This window comes from Octopus sinensis, linkage group LG11, assembly GCF_006345805.1.
Source record: "Octopus sinensis linkage group LG11, ASM634580v1, whole genome shotgun sequence".
Classification (NCBI taxonomy): Eukaryota; Metazoa; Mollusca; class Cephalopoda; order Octopoda; family Octopodidae; genus Octopus; species Octopus sinensis.
Genome location: NC_043007.1, coordinates 43,312,142 through 43,330,544, shown reverse-complemented (window position 1 = coordinate 43,330,544; position 18,403 = coordinate 43,312,142). Strand labels below are relative to the sequence as shown.

General features: G+C 36.9%; 1 protein-coding gene across 1 annotated transcript; it reads left to right on the top strand.

The window, feature by feature from the left end:
* The first annotated feature begins 1,033 nt into the window (after positions 1-1,033).
* LOC115217160 (histone H2B, gonadal-like) lies at positions 1,034-1,478 on the top strand. The gene has a single exon (XM_029786781.2). The coding sequence runs from the start codon at positions 1,034-1,036 to the stop codon at positions 1,403-1,405; it is 372 nt and encodes a 123-aa protein (XP_029642641.1). The 3' UTR covers positions 1,406-1,478.
* Positions 1,479-18,403: the final 16,925 nt, after the last annotated feature.

Below are 18,403 nucleotides of genomic sequence, written 5' to 3'. Positions count from 1 at the left end.
GCGCGGGGTGGGAAATCTTTTCAAAAAATTAGAATTTTGGAAAACATGTAGTAAACGAATATGAAAAGAAAAATGCGCTCTGACGAAAAGACTCGGAAAATTCACATCAGGAATGTCCCGAGTCCTCATACTCGTTTACTACATGTTTTACACCTATTACACTATATATATATTTTTTTCATTTTTGTGACCGGGTGTCGAAGTAGGGAGAAAAAGAAAAGGAAAGCTATTCCTTCTACATCTACAAAAGCGAACAGGAGATGTATATTCAACACCTCCGCCGATTAGAATAACAAAGATGTTCTCTCCTGAAACCGCATCCCTTGTATTTTATGTTACTTTCTTCTTATACTTCTTATGTGGTACTACTTGAGACCAGTAGTCCCGGTGCGCGTACTCGCGCATCCGCGCCAGCTAGTCATGACTAGTCGATCCTTACTTTGTGTTTTTGTGTTATTTACTTTGTGTTTTATTTACTATGTTTAACAAAAATTATTTAGTTTGTGTAAAAAAATTATTTTGTGTTTTATTTACTTTGCTAGGTAGTCGTTGTAGGATCGACTACTTACGACTAGCTAGCGCGGATGCGCAACTAGGCGACTGCGCGTGAGCGCGCACCGGGACCACTGTTCGCTAGTAGTACCGTTTTCGACATCTTTTTGTCTCTGACAGCATTTACTGCAAAAATATTCTATAACAATAGCCAGAAGTACAGGCATCATTTACGTTGGGCACTGGAGACGAACGACAAAAAAATCTGAAGCCCGGAAATGTAACACCTTTCTCTTTAACATGAATATGGAGAGACTGAAGTAAAAAAAAAAAACTACCATTATATATTCCAGTAAGAGGCTCCAGATGATAGGGAAATTTTGTATGATGCGATCACGTGATTTAGAAAACCTCCAATTTCCACCAATGAAATTGAAAGGCTAAAATGTTGAGAGACATTGTGCTGGTGAGCCTACCTGCCGACTATAAATAGAATTGCTTCTCGATGTTCGTAACAGTTGATTTTTCACTACCAATAATTATGCCGCCTGCTGCAGCACCATCGAAGGGAGCAAAGAAGGCAGCTAAGGCTAAGCCTGCGCGTTCTGGAGATAAGAAAAAGAAGAGGAAGAGAAAGGAAAGCTATTCCATCTACATCTACAAAGTGTTGAAGCAGGTTCATCCCGACACTGGAGTTTCCAGCAAAGCCATGTCTATCATGAACAGTTTTGTGAACGATTTATTCGAAAGAATAGCTTCTGAGTCCAGCCGTTTGGCTCACTACAACAAGCGTTCGACCATCAGTAGCCGTGAAGTACAGACTGCTGTCCGTCTTCTCCTTCCTGGTGAATTAGCCAAACACGCTGTCTCTGAGGGTACCAAAGCTGTTACCAAATACACAAGCAGTAAATAGAAAGCTATGCTTCTACTCATCTTCTCAAGAACGGCCCTTTTAAGGGCCAACTAAATTTTGTCAAAAGTTATCTCTCCAACTATTTAATAAAATCTTTTTTTCTCACCTAGTATTCCTAATTTCGTTGCCAGCTAGCATAGTTTCCAGCTTTCTGGTGAAGAAACTATAGTAACAAAGTTTCAATTACTGCATGGAAGAAATCCTTTTCAGATTTGAGAGCTGAACCCGCCAAACGCTCAAGTTTTGATACAAAGCTTCACGCCCTGTCCTGTAAAATTATTGAGCAGAAAATACTTTAAATGGGTTATTCAAATGCTCTTTGCCAAGCATTGTAGCAGGAAAGGCTTAGTTTTTACTTAAGAGGGGTAAAAAATGATGAACAAATTCAATTAATAAACACCTCTCGCTAACCTTTTTTCATTACGAAACTTACAGCTAATCTAAGTTCTTTCAGAAACAACACCCTGGGTTGCATCCAGAATGGGACCAATGGCGTACTGTCTTTTCTGTCGCTAATATAAATGGCCTCTACACATGATCCGATTTTATAACCCCACCCGATTCTCTCGTCTCTCTTGAACTCTTTGTGCATCCAACAACTCTTTCCTCGCACTAACTACTATGGTCAATCCTTCATTCATAGAGCATCGGCCTCTTGGAATCGCCCCTCCGCTTATGTTTTTTCCCTGCAGGTGTTGATCTGCAACAATTTAGACGTAACTTGCATCAGGTCTCGGGAGATGGGGGCAAAAAGGATCAGAGGTTCTGCCATTAGAAAACTTTTCAAATAAATATAAACAAATGTTTTGGGGCGGTACATGCGCTAGTTTTATCAAGCTTCTAAGCCCTTAGGTGATAGAGCATAGAATATGACATTTTGCATATTTAACGTAGGGCGGTGGTTCCTGAAATGGTATCTAACTTGGAGCGTAGATTCCGAGTGTGTGCTGTACACCAATCGAAAATGGCAAATTCCTTATAAATATTAACCTTACTCATTAATTTAATCAAATCTTAATGGAAAACTTTTATACTCCTACTTGAAATTTGGAGGCAGTACACCCAATACAGCAACTACAATACGCCACTGCAAGGTTCATAATCTAAATATATTGTAGAGGTTAGGTACCTGGAAATTCTGGGTTTTATAAAGGTAAAACTGTTCTGCTATATTGAAGTGTGATAGGCATAGTTAAGATAGCATAATAGAGGTGGTGAAAATTTGCTAGAATTCAAATGGATATTCAATTTAGATTTTGAAAGTGGTCCTGTCGTTGGCTGAGCCGACTCTTCTGGCTTGAGGCTTTTCCTTTGTCACCGATTTCATTAACACTTTGCGATGCTCATAGTTACTTTGAACGCGGTTTTTTCCTGCTCCTGTTCGTATTTATCTATGAACTCTTTGTGCCCTTTCAGATTTGCTGAAGTTTTTTTTTCTTAGTGAAGGTTTCAAGGAGTTGCTTTATTGATATTTTCATGTGTCAATGGCCGCCTAAGATTCCTGAGATGATCTTAATTTGAGATTTGGGTGGAATGCAGCTGTTGCTGTATCCTGTGCTGTCGGCAGCTGCCCGAGGGCCTCACGGACTAGGGACCCAATTCTGATCTATGTATGCTGTAGATTGCTGCTAATAAATACATACCACGTGGCCCGGTGCCTTGACTTGCACGGGGATCCATAATACAGCTAAGACAGCTCTGGCTGCATCATTATTTGCTGTAGTATTAGGAGAGCTTGTTTCAAGCACTTTAAATCTGTTTTTTTTTTTCTTCACCTTGATGTACTGATTGCGTATTCCCTCATTGTTACTCAAGCCATTTTGGAGAATGTCGTTGATTTTAAATTCATTCGGAACTTAGACTGAGGCGAACTTTAACATACGATTCATTTATCAGAATTAACTTCGCAAGTTCCATTACATTAGTGATGCGCTTTCGGTTTAGAATACGTAATCAAGTTGAGCTCTTGTCTCATTTGCCGGTAACTTTCCATTTTTCTGAAAATTTGCATTTATATCTCTGAGGGTACCAAAGCTGTTACCAAATACACAAGCAGTAAATAGAAAGCTATGCGTCTACTCATCTTCTCAAGAACGGCCCTTTTAAGGGCCAACTCCCAATATACAGTTTCCTATTGCCATACTGCCGCCATAGAAGCTTTGACCTATTGCGTTGACAACAAATATAATTGCTGGTATCCCTTGAAGTGATAGCTTTTTGTGACGCGTTGTGTTGAGCAAAACACATAATTTCACGTTGCTCCAGTCCACTCCGAGCCATCAAAATTGAGTAATTCTGAAACGGACCGGTATCCCGTCCAGGTGAGGAATATATACGTCATGAACCCCGGAAACGGGCCCTTTTGAATCGGTATGACTCGTGAAGGTACCTTTTTTTTTTTACTTACACGGTAGGGGTCAACTGAAGCTATAGAAATTGATATTTGCCCAAGATACTGCACAAAGTGGAATCGAACCCGGCACCTCGTGATTACGATGCAAACTTCTCAGCTATTCGGCCATATTGCCCCTGTCCTTTAAATGTGGAAGCTATTCAAAAACTAGCCGATATATCTGTGGCTAGAGGTTGTTTGTTGGTTGAAAGGCCTTGCTTTGGATGGTTGAATAGATAGAATAGCAAGAAAATCGTAACTATCCTTATCCTAAGTCCCTGTATATATTTCTTTTACTTGTTGCAGTCCTTGGGCTGTGCTACGATGGAGCACTGCCTTGAAGGGTTTTTAGTCGAACAAATTCTGGACTTCTTCTATCGGTTCTTTTTGCTGAACTGCTAACTTATGGGGACGAAAATTAACCAAGCGGTGGGAGGGGGACAAACACACATAGACAATATATATATATATATGTATATATATATATATATATATATATATATATATATATATATATGATTTTGATTTTTTTGATTTTTCTAGTTTCAGCTAATGAGCTGTGGCCATGCTGGGGCACCGCCTTCTTTTATTCTTTTAGTTGTTTGAGTCATTTGACTGCGGCCATGCTGGAATGCCGCCTTTAGTCGAACAAATCGATCCCAAGACTTATTCTTTGTAAGTCTAGTATTTATTCTATTGCTATATTTTGCCGAACCATTAAATTAAGGAGACGTAGCACACCAACATTAGTTGTCAAGCTATGATGGGGGGGGGGCAAACAGAGGCATACAAATACATACAGTGGCGGACTGGGTCTAAAAATATTGGTTGCCAAGAGACTAAGAGGGTCCACCCCCAAACTACAATGCTATTTTTGTGTGTGTGTTAAAAGTATTCTTTTCAACTGTCTATAAAATACAGCCAGGCTGAAATAATGCATTCTTCCACGAGAGAATAAAAAATTCTCAAACTTGAGGGGATGGGCCCCCATATATGGATTCTAATGGCGCAGGGCTGACAATCTGGCCAGTCCGCCACTGTATACATATATATATATAGAGAGAGAGAGAACGACGTGTTTCTTTCAGTTTCCGTCAACTAAATCCACTCACAAGACTTTGGCCGGCCAGAAGCTATAGGAGAAGACACTTGCCCAAGGTGCCACGTTGGGACTGAACTTGGAACCATGTGGTTGTAAAGCAAGATTCTTACCACACAGCAAGTCCTGCGCCTACGAACAGGCACACACACACTCACAGGTGAACACATGGAAAAAAAAGTACTTTATAGTTCTCTATTTACTCTATTATTACTCTCTACGTTTCGTAGAATAATCTGGTTTTATTAAAGCTGCAAAATTATCACAAGGCTGTTACTCAGAGTTTCACGTTTCCGGGATCTTTTCGGTTTGAACGGCAGTTTTTAACATAATTTCTAGGTAACTAAAAAATGTTTAACTTCGTATACTGGTAGAATGTGTTTATAAAACATCTTTTTCTTTTGGTTTAACGAGAAAATTCTATAGTTTGTAAGATATTTGTTGTTTCTTTTCTTCAATTTCTGCAAATTCAACCTATTAAATACGTCTATTGAGGTAAAAAAAAAAACATTCTGTGCCGTATGAATATGTCCCTCGTTTAAGAAACAGATTGGGTTTATTTATATTTGTCAAGGAAAAAAGATACCCTTCCCCCACCCCTAACTCTAACCAACCCTAAAACAGATTGAAATGCAATAGATTGAAACTAGGGTCGTAATTATGGGTGACAATTTCATATGACACCGCTAGAAAAACTGCCGTTCAAACCGAAAAGATCCCGTTTCCGTTCGCCAGATAGTTGTGATGAAAACTCGTCACAACTGTCCGACGAACGCGAGCGTTAAACTCTGAGTAACAATCTTATGATAATTTTGCAGCTTTAATAAGCACATATATATATATAATATATATGTGTGTGTGTGCGTATATGGCGAGCTTCCACACTGTTCCCGTCATCTAAATTCCTTACCAAGGCATTATTTGGTTCGAACTAGCGAGGAAGACACTTGTTCAAGGTGTCTTGCAGTGAAGCTGAACCCGAAACTAACTGGTTGCAAAGCGAGCTGCTTGTGCGGCAAAGTATAAATGTGCATCCTAATTGGGGACCTAAATTGTCTTTAAAATCCGTCATACTCCATCAGCGCTGGATTAACCATTAAGCAAGATAAGCACGTGCTTAGGGCATCAAGGGAAGGAGAGCGCACCACAGAAATGGTAAATGGCTTACGGCACAAAAGAAATCAATTTAAACTTGCTAAATTCGGGGTGCCTTTACCTCTATTAAGTATAGATTCAGATGTGTTACCTAAGATTAATGTTGAGGATCTGGTCAAAGACTTTGCCATTCAAAAAAGTAGGAGGAAACTTTTCGCCCCAGCATGGCCGCGGCCTTCGGGCTAAAACATTTTTAAGGATTTAAGGAAAGCGGAAGTGTACAAAAATAAACATTATTATCCCTCTTACTGTTTGTTTCGTTTTGAAAAATGAAAATTTATTTTATGATCTGTTATTGTTTATATTTTGAATTACATAATCTTTTATGGGGGCATCAATATCTTTCAAGTGCTTAGGGCCTCGATAGGTCTTAATCCTGCCCTGTACCCAATGTCTTAAACACCGCTTTAAAAAAATCCATTATCTACTAATTAATAAATCATTTCATAAGAAAGACTTATTGCATCTATGTGCTTTTTCATGATAAAACTTTTTAGTATTAAACATACTTACAGGGCTCGGATCAAGAAACACATGGTGCAAAGCAAATCTCTCGACTACACATGACACTTGTAAACATATTTTTTATTTATTTTTGTTAATTCATAGAACTGCCATCGTAAAGCATCACTTAACAAGTGGTTCAACCAGTTAGATCAGTTCTTATTTCAGTGGATCAATAAATTTACCAGAGTTACCTCCCCTGTACTATAACAACATATTTACAGCGATATGCGCATACACGCATGATTATATATAAATATATGCATACATACATACATAAGACCTACTGAGATTACGCAGATTTATATAACACACTTTATGTCTCCAAGCAATCTTTGGGCTCAGAGCATATGGTTAGTTCTTTTTGGATTTATATTTGTATGCCCACCCTTACAACGAACTAATTTCATCAAGTATTTCAAGATACCTGTCGAGATAGGTTCGTCCTACGAACCTACAAAACTTTAAGTCCCATAGAGTCAAACTGGCAATCAACAATATATATATATTTATATATATATACAACACACGTTATACTTACATATACGAACGTATAGATACATATATATGCACGTACGCACACGTTCGTATATGTAAGTATATCGTATGTTGTATGTGTATATATATATTTCCACCTATTTCCAATAGATACCCGAAATTATAATTTTATGTGTGTGTGTGTGTGTGTGAGCATGCATGTCTGTATATATATATTTATATATACACTAGCAGAATTGCCCGGCGTTGCTCGGGGCTGAATTGCTTGGAAGTACTGTTAATGATTGCACTGAATTATGATGATTATTCAGGCAAATATTGATATAAGTTTACGGTGGGAGATAAGGACTTAACGATCAAACGTGTGCCATTGCATTGTTTTGGGGGAACCAAATTTCTGATGAGCATTATAGGGGCACCAACTTTAAGTTTGAGAAAGTGTGGTGGTAGTCTGGGGTGCTCAAAGGAATTGAGTACCTCTATTGGATAGTTGATGACGTCCTCTGGGTCAGGAGTTGTATCGATAGACTGATATACATAGACTTCCCCAGGAATGAGTTTTAGCATTTCATCATTAATATGGTGAACAGTTTTATTCCTCGGGGCCAGTGTAGCCTTTTTGCCAATCCAATCCATATTCTGATAATTAGCTTGTAGATCTGGGAACACTGCATCTCTGAGATCAGAAGGCGTCTTAACAATGGTACAAATGGAATCGATGGCAATATTACCATTTTCATCCCCTGGTATTTTGCCTTCGCCAAGTGCAAGGAGGGTGTGAGGAAATGCTGCTGATGTGATATTACGTCGCATATGAGCACGCATATTGGTGTGAAGTTTGAGAGTTACTTCCCTTTATTAAAAAAAATATGCATTAAAATGGAAAAAATGATGGTAAATTATTTGTAAAATCATAGACTCATCGTAGACGCGCGCTAATACACAGAAGGGCTCGATATGAATCACGACTATAAGATACCCGCTTTTGGTTAAACTGCATCGCAAAATGTGGGAGTAGTTAGGAATCTAAATCGGAGTAGACAGACACACAACCTTTCTTTTATATATAAATATTTTCGTCCTAAAAAACTTTGTATGGATTGAATGGTTACCTCTATGGAAATATATACACGCACATTATACATACATGTGTGTATAGATGAATATATAAATACATTTAAATATCTATATACACTTTTGGGCGATCTTTCTGTTTCTTAGAGATAACCTTAGATCTTATTTTCGTCCTAAAAAACTTTGTATAGAGTGAATGGTTACCTCTATGGAAATATATACACACACGTTATACATACATGTGTGCATAGATGAATATATAAATACATTTATATATCTATATACACTTTTGGGCGATCTTTGTGCTACTTAGAGATAACTTTAGATCTTATTTTCGTCCTAAAAAACTTTGTGTGGAGTGAATGGTTACGTCTATGGAAATATATACACACACATTATACATACATCTGTGTACAGATAAATATATAAATACATTTAAATATCTATATACACTTTTGGGCGATCTTTCTGCTACTTGGATATACTTTAGGTCTTATATTCGTCCTAAAAAACTTTCCTGTCACACACTCACACACACGCACACACACACACGCACACACACACACACACGCGCGCACACACACACGCACACACACTCACACACACGTACACACACACACGTTAGCTTACAATTTTATTTATATATTTGCGTGTCTATGTGTGTAAATAGGAAGTGGGAATGCAGAGTGAAAGAGTCACTCACTACAAAAAGTTAATTACTTTCACTTTAATTGTTGCACACTTGCAAAGAGAAAGGAGGAGAAATTAGGGTGATAGCGTCAGTGAAACAGTTCGCTCCGTTTGTGTGTGTGTGCGTGTGCGTGTGCTGTAGCCCACACTAAGAAAAGCACTTGACTTAGACACCACAATGTGAGTTTTCTCTAAATTTTGCTTAATTGGGGTTGAAATTTGAAAAACTGGACCTGGCACGACCCGATGCATTCTACTCTTAAAAATGCCAGGTAAATTGTAATTGAAGAAATCCTATATTGTAGATTTCTATAAGAGACAAAGGGAGGCAGATAAAATCTGCCTTTTATAATAAGAGATACATATATATGTATATATATACATACATACATATATATATATATATCATCATCATCATCGTTTAACGTCTGCTTTCCATGCTAGCATGGGTTGGACTGGGGTCTGGGGAGCCAGGAGGCTTCACCAGGCCCAGCCTGATCTGGCAGTGTTTCTACAGCTGGATGCCCTTCCTAACGCCAACCACTCCGTGAGTGTAGTGGGTGCTTTTTACATGCCACTGGCACAGGTGCCAGGTGAGGCTGGCAATGGCCACACTCGGTCGGTGCTTTTTACGTGCCATCGGCACGGAGGCCAGTCGAGGTGGCGCTGGCAACCGCCACGTTCGGATGGCTCTTTTATGTGCCACCGGCACTGGTATCACAACTACAATTTCCATTGATTTTTGATCGATTTCGATTTCACTTGGCTCAACAGGTCTTCGCAAGTAGAGTTTTGTGTCCCAAGAAGGAAAGGTATGCATAAGTGGACTGGCTACAACCCAGGTAGAGGCCACGGGTTATGGTCTCACTTGTCCTGCCGGGTCTTCTCATGCACAGCATACTTCCAAAGGTCTCGGTGAAACCTAATGTTTGAAGGTCGTGCTTCACCACCTCATCCCAGGTTTTCCTGGGTCTACCTCTTCCACAGGTTCCCTCAACCGCTAGGGTGTGGCACTTTTTCACACAACTATCTTCATCCATTCTCACCACATGACCATACCAGTGCAATCGTCTCTCTTACACACCACAACTGATGCTTCTTAGGTTCAACATTTCTCTCAAGGTACTTACACTCTGTCGAGTATGCACACTGACATTACACATCCATCGGAGCATACTGGCTTCATTTCTTGCAAGCTTACGCATATCCTCAGCAGTCATGGCCCATGTTTCACTGCCATGTAGCATGGCTGTTCGCACACATGCATCATACAGTCTACCTTTTACTCTGAGCGAGAGGCCTTTTGTCACCAGGAGAGCTAAGAGCTCTCTGAACTTTGCCCAGACTATTCTTACTCTAGCAGTTACACTTTCAGCACACCCACCCCTGCTACTGACTTGGTCACCTAGGTAATGGAAGCTATCAACTACTTCTAGTTTTTCTTCCTGGAATGTGTCGGAAGTTGTTCTCTGAACATTTTCAGTGTTTATTGCTCCTGAGCATCTGCCACATACAAAAACTATCTTCCTATTTAGCCTTCCTCTTATGTGTCCATAGCTTACACTTAGAAGTATATGTATATATATATATATGTATATCATCCTCATCATTTAACATCCATTTTCCATGCTTCCATGAGTTGGACAGTTTAACAGTAGCTGGTAAGGCCAGGGACTACATCAGGCTTTGTTTGAAAACCCTTCCCAAACCAACTACTTAACAGATATATCGGGTGTTTTTTACATGGCCTCATTACTACTGCTTTTTACATGGCATCAGCAACAACAGGGTCACCAAGTGATTTGTAAAACAAAAGCTCCTTCAACTGAGAGGGGAGCATTAACTAAGATGGTTTAGGATATCAATTCTTCTGCAGTGGATACGTCATCTTGAGTACAGCAAGGTGCCAGATATCTCAGTTATTTGTCATCACAGTCGTAGAGCTCAGTGTCTTGAAATTGGTTGAAGATGGGAAGGATGGCTTCCCTTTGCAAATACTGATAGGGTACAGAAAGTGTGTCAATGGCCAGCTGGAGGGGGTGTCCTCCTGGGGCCACAAGCTACAGTAGCATCCACCCTTAAGGGTTAGCCACATTTAAGTGGCAAATATACTTCACAATATATATATATATATATATATATATATATATACTAATTATATATTGTTTATTCATTTTTTGTAGTTTTTGTGATTTAGTTGTTTTATAATATATTTTATTTTTTCTTTATGATTTGGTTTATGTCTATCATTGTTTGAATGACATAATAGCGGTTTTTCTCTAATTTATATATGTTATATATTTATAGTGTGAAATTTGATTTAACTCTTTCGCTACTGTATTTATTTTGAGATGCTCTGTATTTCCTTCAATTACTTTAAATATAACAAAGAGTTTAATAAAATAACTTAGTTATCACTCAGCTAGTGTTAGGAACATAAATTGTGGCTATGGTTTGGTGGAAGATTTTAATTCAAAACTTATGAAAACAAGACATTTGTACTCAGAGTCAGAGCCCATTTCAGACAGATTGGTATCAAAAGGGTTAATACTAAATTGAATTTTTCCCTGTTAGTTTGGAGTTATACTCCCTAATATTATATATATATATATATATATATATATATATATATATATATATATATATATATATATAAACTAATGTAGGATAAAACTTTTTTCGGGGGAAAAAAATTTCCTCAATGGCCATCATATCAAAAAATACCTTTAAAGGCTAAATTTATAAATAATTTACAAGATAAGGGCAAAAGAAAAATTCTAATGCCAAATATGCCGAAAAACAAAAATTGTCAATAACCATTATAATTTATGTGTCTCGAAACAAACCGATAGAAATTTCTAAAAAATTTGTTATTACTGTATTGGTCCAATTTCGGAGTTAATTCATAAGAATTTTCTCCTCTTCAGTGGCAAATACGCGAGATATAAGTGAAATACTTACTCATACCCATGGAAAAAGCAAGCACTGAGTCCTGAGCAGACCTAAGTACCCCAAATATAACCAAAATAGAAAATCTTCGGCACATCTCGAGACACATGTGATTCGAACTAGAAACTTTCACAAAGTGAGAGAATCCGGAAGTGAACACTATTCAATTTATAAACTAATGTAGGATAAAATTTTTTTCGTGGAAAAAAATTTCATCAATGGCCAGCATATCAAAAAATACATTTAAAGGTTAAGTTTATAAATAATTTACAAGATAAGGACAAAAGAAAAATTCTAATGCCAAATATGCCGAAAAACAAAAATTGTCAATAACCATTATAATTTATGTGTCTCGAAACAAACCGATAGAAATTTCTAAAAAATTCGTGATGAAATTTTTTTCCCCAAAAAAAATTTTATCCTACATTAGTTTATAAATTGAATAGTGTTCACTTCCGGATTCTCTCACTTTGTGAAAGTTTCTAGTTCAAATCACATGTGTCTCGAGATGTGCCGAAGATTTTCTATTTTGGTTATATTTGGGGTACTTAGGTCTGCTCAGGACTCAGTGCTTGCTTTTTCCATGGGTATGAGTAAGTATTTCACTTATATCTCGCGTATTTGCCGCTGAAGAGGAGAAAATCCTTATGAATTAACTCCAAAATTGGACCAATACGGTAATAACAAATTTTTTAGAAATTTCTATCGGTTTGTTTCGATAACCAGGTAGCAGAGGATTGCCTGGGGTTAAACTATATATATATATATATATATAATATATATATATATAAGTAAAATAGCTAGTTGTAAAATCTGAAGAAGAGATCAGTGTAGTAACTATACTAACAAGTAAAGTTAATCACTTCAAAGTGACTGTTCCATGTTACTACTAGTTTAACCCAGGCAATCCTCTGCTACCTGGTTATCGGTGCAGTGCTACACTCTATATATTGCTAGCAGAGGAAGCGAACTCCTACTACCCTCTAGCAGACAACAGGATCATGAGACTGACTCAGTTTTGGGATGGTTGACTCATCCTCAGTCATGAGTACCTGGTTGCCAGAGCGATAGCCAAGGTCCACTTCAACCAGCAATATATTGTAAACAAAACATGACCGGTGTCCAACCAGCCATGATCTTTAATTCTTGGCCTGACTGCTGACCACCAACACTTTTTATGTCCACCTCTTATGTTCCTGCCTTTAGGCTTTCACTTGCCAGCTCAATTTGATTCGTTCTCAGTTGAAAGACACCTGTTATATTATTATTGTTTGTATTTGTAATTGTGTATCATGTTCTCTATTTTTTGCCTTTGCTGCCATACACATTCGCAAGTTTTCTTACAAAAAAATCTAATGCTCTTAGCTTAGACTTTTTGATGGGGCAACCAGATTGAACTGTCTCAAGTGTAACTGTCCAAAACAGTATGGACTTCTGGTAACTTGACTAAGGAAAGTAGGCCACGAATGACCTGTCTGTTTTTGCCTGTCCTTCTAATTGTTGTTTTTTCCTGTCCGCCTTTGTATCATCCATTTGTCTGAATGTTTTATTCTCCTCTATTGTGTTTTTGTTTCATTTAATATCACAAGCAACCAAAGAAATATGCGCAGTTTACAGTGATGTTTCTTTATCCAAAAGAACTATACGGAAGTGGTTTGCAAACTTCTGAGCTGGAGATTGTAGCCTTATTGATAAAGAACAATCAGGCAGACCATCCACTACAGATGATGACCAAATCAAGTCATTAATTGAGAATAACCCACATTGCACAACCCGAGAAATTGGCAGAAAACCTCACCCTATCAAAATCCGTCAGCCATGAACACCTGGTAAAGCTTGGGTATACAAATCACTACGATGTTTGTGTACCACATGAGTTGAGTGAAAAGAACCTTTTGGATCACATTTCCATCTGTGATTCGCTTTATAGATGGAATGAAAACGCGCCTTTTTTTAAAGCAAATTGTGGCAGGTGATGAGAAATGGATTATCTACCGAAATGTTCAGAGAATGCAATCCTGGAGTAAGGGACATGAACCACCCTTAGCCACCCCAAAAGCGGGTCTTCACCCTAAAAAAGTCTTGCTTTGTGTCTGGTGGGATTGGAAAGGAATTCTTTACTATGAGCTTCTCCCAAGTAACCAGACAATTAATTCTGAGAAATACTGCACACAACTGGACAAGTTAAAAGCAGCAATTCAAGAGAAACGTCCAGAATTGGCCAACAGGAAGGGTGTTGTTTCACAACATGATAATGCAAGACCGCATGTTTCTTTGGGAACCAGACAAAAATTGCTGCAGCTCGGTTGGGATGTGTTACCCCACCCTCCATATTCACCAGATATTGCTCCTTCAGATTTCCACTTATTCAGGTCTCTGCAGGATAGTCTTAATGGTAAAAATTTCAATTCCTTGGATGACATAAAAAGATACCTTGATGAATTCTTTGCCATGAAACCACCTCAATTCTGGGAAGAGGGTATTTCCAAGTTAAAGGAAAGATGGAGATGCATTGTGCAACAAAGTGGTTCATATTTGGTTGATTAAGAATGTAATGGCAAGTATTTATTGACCTTTTTCTTTCCTTTAAAAGTTGGCACGAACTTTCCAGACAACCCAATATATAATAGGGTAAAGAGGAGGAAAAATTAGTAACTGGGATAAAATGAGTAATTTCTGATTTCTCGTTATTTTCTCCCAACCCTATTTGAAATTATTAGATTGTATAATCATTTTGTACTGTTGCATAATCTTTAGGAGTAAAAATTAGTCAACGTTGTTGTTGCTGAAGTTGAAAGAGTCCAAAACATAGTCAGGTGGAAGGTTCTCTTTTTTTTCAAGAAATTTTACCTCAACTTTTGACCTGATTGTTACTGAGGTTGCTAATAAAATATTTGAATAATTTTTGGTGTCTAACAATCAATGTTCTTTTTTTTTGTTGGATTCCAGGTTAATTTTTTTTCCCACACTAATATCTGATTTGATCATTTTCAAGTTTCAAAAAATAGGGTCTATATTGGGGTAAAATGAGTAATGACTAATTAAACTACATGGAGTGTAAAATATCTCACGAAGAAGACATTCTAGCAAATGTGAAGAAGCTACAGAGAATATTTTGTTTTCTTTATTTAGTTGAGGTTCGTTAATGCCGTATCATATGCTATTTTCTCCTGACCCTCTTTCATTTAATTTTTATTTTATTTATTTTTTTTTGCGTTTCAGATCTTTCTGATGTCTAAGGATAGATATTGGTGTGCAGGAGTCTGTTTTTTGAAGAACTGAAGTGGCAAATTTATCTTGGTCTACTCGTTTTGCCCCAGCCAAATCTTTCTTTTATATGCGCAAAGAGAATGGCGATAATTTTCTGAAATGATGATCAGATCATGTTATAATGTTTTTAATGCATTTAGGGGAGATCATTGGTTTAGCTGATGTAAGGTAGTGAACATTTGTAAAAAATATATTTTGGTTCAAAGTCAAAAATGCAGTAAAATCACCTCATTTTGCCCCAACCCCTATCCCATATGTATATATATATATATATATATATATATATATATATATATATATATACGAGAAAGAATCAACAAGAATGGATTGGTTTTTAGTACAATTGTTTCATACAAAGACAGGCTTTATTACAAGTTGCAAAAATTGCAGCATTTTATATATATATATATATATATATATATATATATATTATATATATATATATATATATATTCATGTTTGTTATTTTATAATAATTACTTGTATCCTTACATATTACTATATTTTATTTCTTATATGTAAAGCATAATACGTTATATGTATATTATTGTAATTATCAGTTTAGTAAATAAATAAATAAGTTAACATAATATAATGTCTAAAAGTTGATGAACCACCTATTGATCCCCTTCATTTTCTTATTGCTATATATCATCATCATCATCATCATCATCGTTTAACGTCCGCTTTCCGCGCTAGCACGGGTTGGACGGTTCGACCGGGTCTGGGAAGCCAGGGGCCGCTCCAGGCTCCAGTCTGAATCTGGCAGAGTTTCTACGGCTGGATGCCCTTCCTAACGCCAACCACTCCGTGAGTGGATTGGGTGCTTTTTACGTATATATATATATATATATATATATATATCTTTATATATAAAAGCGAAGTTGTGTTTCTGTCTCCTACGATTTAGATTCCTAACTACTCCCACATTTTGCGGTGCAGTTTAACCAAAAGCGGGTATCTTATAGTCGTGATTCATATCGAGCCCTTCTGGGTATTAGCGCGAATCTACGATAAGTCTACGATTAAAAAAAAAATTTACCATAATTTTTTTCCATTTTTAATGCATCTTTTTTTTGCTATTATATAAGGGAAGTAACTCTCTAAAAATGCTTATATAGTTATTTCCCTTACGAACCCGAGCAACGCCGGGCGATACTGCTAGTATATATACGGCAATGTTTTGCCTCTATAGTCCGTTTTAAAAAGGTTATACTGGCTGGACTGTGTAGTCTTCGATATACAAGAAAAGACGTGATGGTCACGAACATCTTCCATCGCTAGGCTGCTCGATAGAGATTAACCCGGGGTTATTGTTATTGTCAATAACATGAAGGTAGAATGAAAGTTCACATCGGCAACAACTGCTACTGCACGTGGCCGGCTGCAACTGACGGCAAGTATTTTGCGTCATTGTGGTCCAGCTAAATGAAAAAAAAAATTCGATATTTATAATTTGCATTCATCCAAGATCAATCTATAATCAAAAGTATGGATCTTTTCCGTTTGAAGGACGGAATTTTCTACTTAACTAAACAATTTGAAACTTCGTATACTGGTAGAAAAGATCCGAAATGGATCATTTGAGAGAGATTTAGTTGCTATTTTTAAAAGGTCGTGTGACTACAAAGGTTCCCTTATTGGATTTAAAATTTTATTTATTTATTTTGTCAAAAGTAATAACATAAGAAAAGTTACTGTCGCAGATTTTTGTGTCGTCTGTGTGTGTGTGTGTGTGTATGTCTCATTTCTGTCTATTAAACACACACACACTTTATCTCTCTCAGTATATAATCTCACTTACCGACTCTTTCTAACTTTGTGTGTCTTTCACACACAGACTTTCTTTCACACACAGACACTATTTCCTTTCATTTTTTTTTCATTCATGTTTCCCTCGCGTTTTTTTCTCTCTCGGTTAGACACACATTGTTTTTTTTTCTCTACTTCCCACTAACAGTCATAAACTCTTAGCTTCCCATAACTTTGTTCCCACCTTAATCTCTTTCACTAATGGACTCCTCCATAATTACTTACTCAATTAATCACTCTCACTCTTTCACATATAACTACCTTTGTATTACCTTCCTCCTTTTTCTTCCGCTCTTTCTTTCATATATATATATATATATATATATATATATATATATATATATATAGTAATAATGAAGGGTGAAATTAATTAATTTGGAATAATTATCAATTACACCAAGTAGTCTTCGGCATGTAAAAGCCTCATTCGAGGAAAATTTAAGTAATACTAAGGTATGTGGTAAGGCAATTCGTTGCTAAACCCTTTATTGCTTAGTATATATATATATATATATATATATGTTAGAAGTATTGGGGGTGATGTACAGATTTAATACATATGAAAGTTATTTTATATATATATATATATATGAATGTACTAACAATATAGGATGAAGTCCCTTTCTCTACAGGAAAGGATCCCATCAAAAAGCGTGGCAGTATATTAAAAAAACCATTACGGTTGAAGTATAAACATCTTATAATTAAGGGCTAAAGAAGGTTATTCTATAGCCAATACACTGATTTATCCACTTGTTACAGGAAAATTTCAGTTAAATTTTCCTGTAACAAGTAGATTATAAGTGGATAAATCAGTGTATTGGCTATAGAATAACCTTCTTTAGCCCTTAATTATAAGATGTATGTATGTGCGCGCGCACACAACCATATACATTTTCACCTTCATCTCTATTAGTTTTTCTTTTTGCATAATAATTCTCTTCAACTTATACACTGCACAAGTGTCTCTCCTCTCATACGTTCTCTTCATACATTTTCCATATCATTATCAGAATATCTTTTTCCTTATGTTCTTTCATTATTATTCTCTCACATGTTCTCTGTACTTTCTTATATCTTTATTGCCCACAAGGGGCTAAACATAGAGGGGACAGACAAAGGAATTAAGTCGATTACATCGACCCTAGTGCGTAACTGGTACTTAATTTATCGACCCCGAAAGGATGAAAGGCAAAGTCGACCTCGGCGGAGTTTGAACTCAGAACGTAACGGCAGACTAAATACCGCTATTAGCCTTTTATTTCAATGCAACCACTTTCTTCTTTCTTTCTTTCTTTCTTTTAGTAAGTAGTCAGTGACTGTGTTCGCGTGTCCTTCTCAGTCATTGTTGGGCACAAACCATGATTTCTTTGTTTTTCTTGCTTCTTTTCCCTCCTTTGTCAGTCTCGTTTAAGAAAACAAAATCAGAGGGAATTTTGGAAACTAAATTGAAAAGAAATCGCTGCCTCATTCCTAAGACACTTGAAAATAAAGGTGAATTATGATAACGATTTTTAAAATACTCGGCAACCAACAACAACTGAAGTTTTACCTT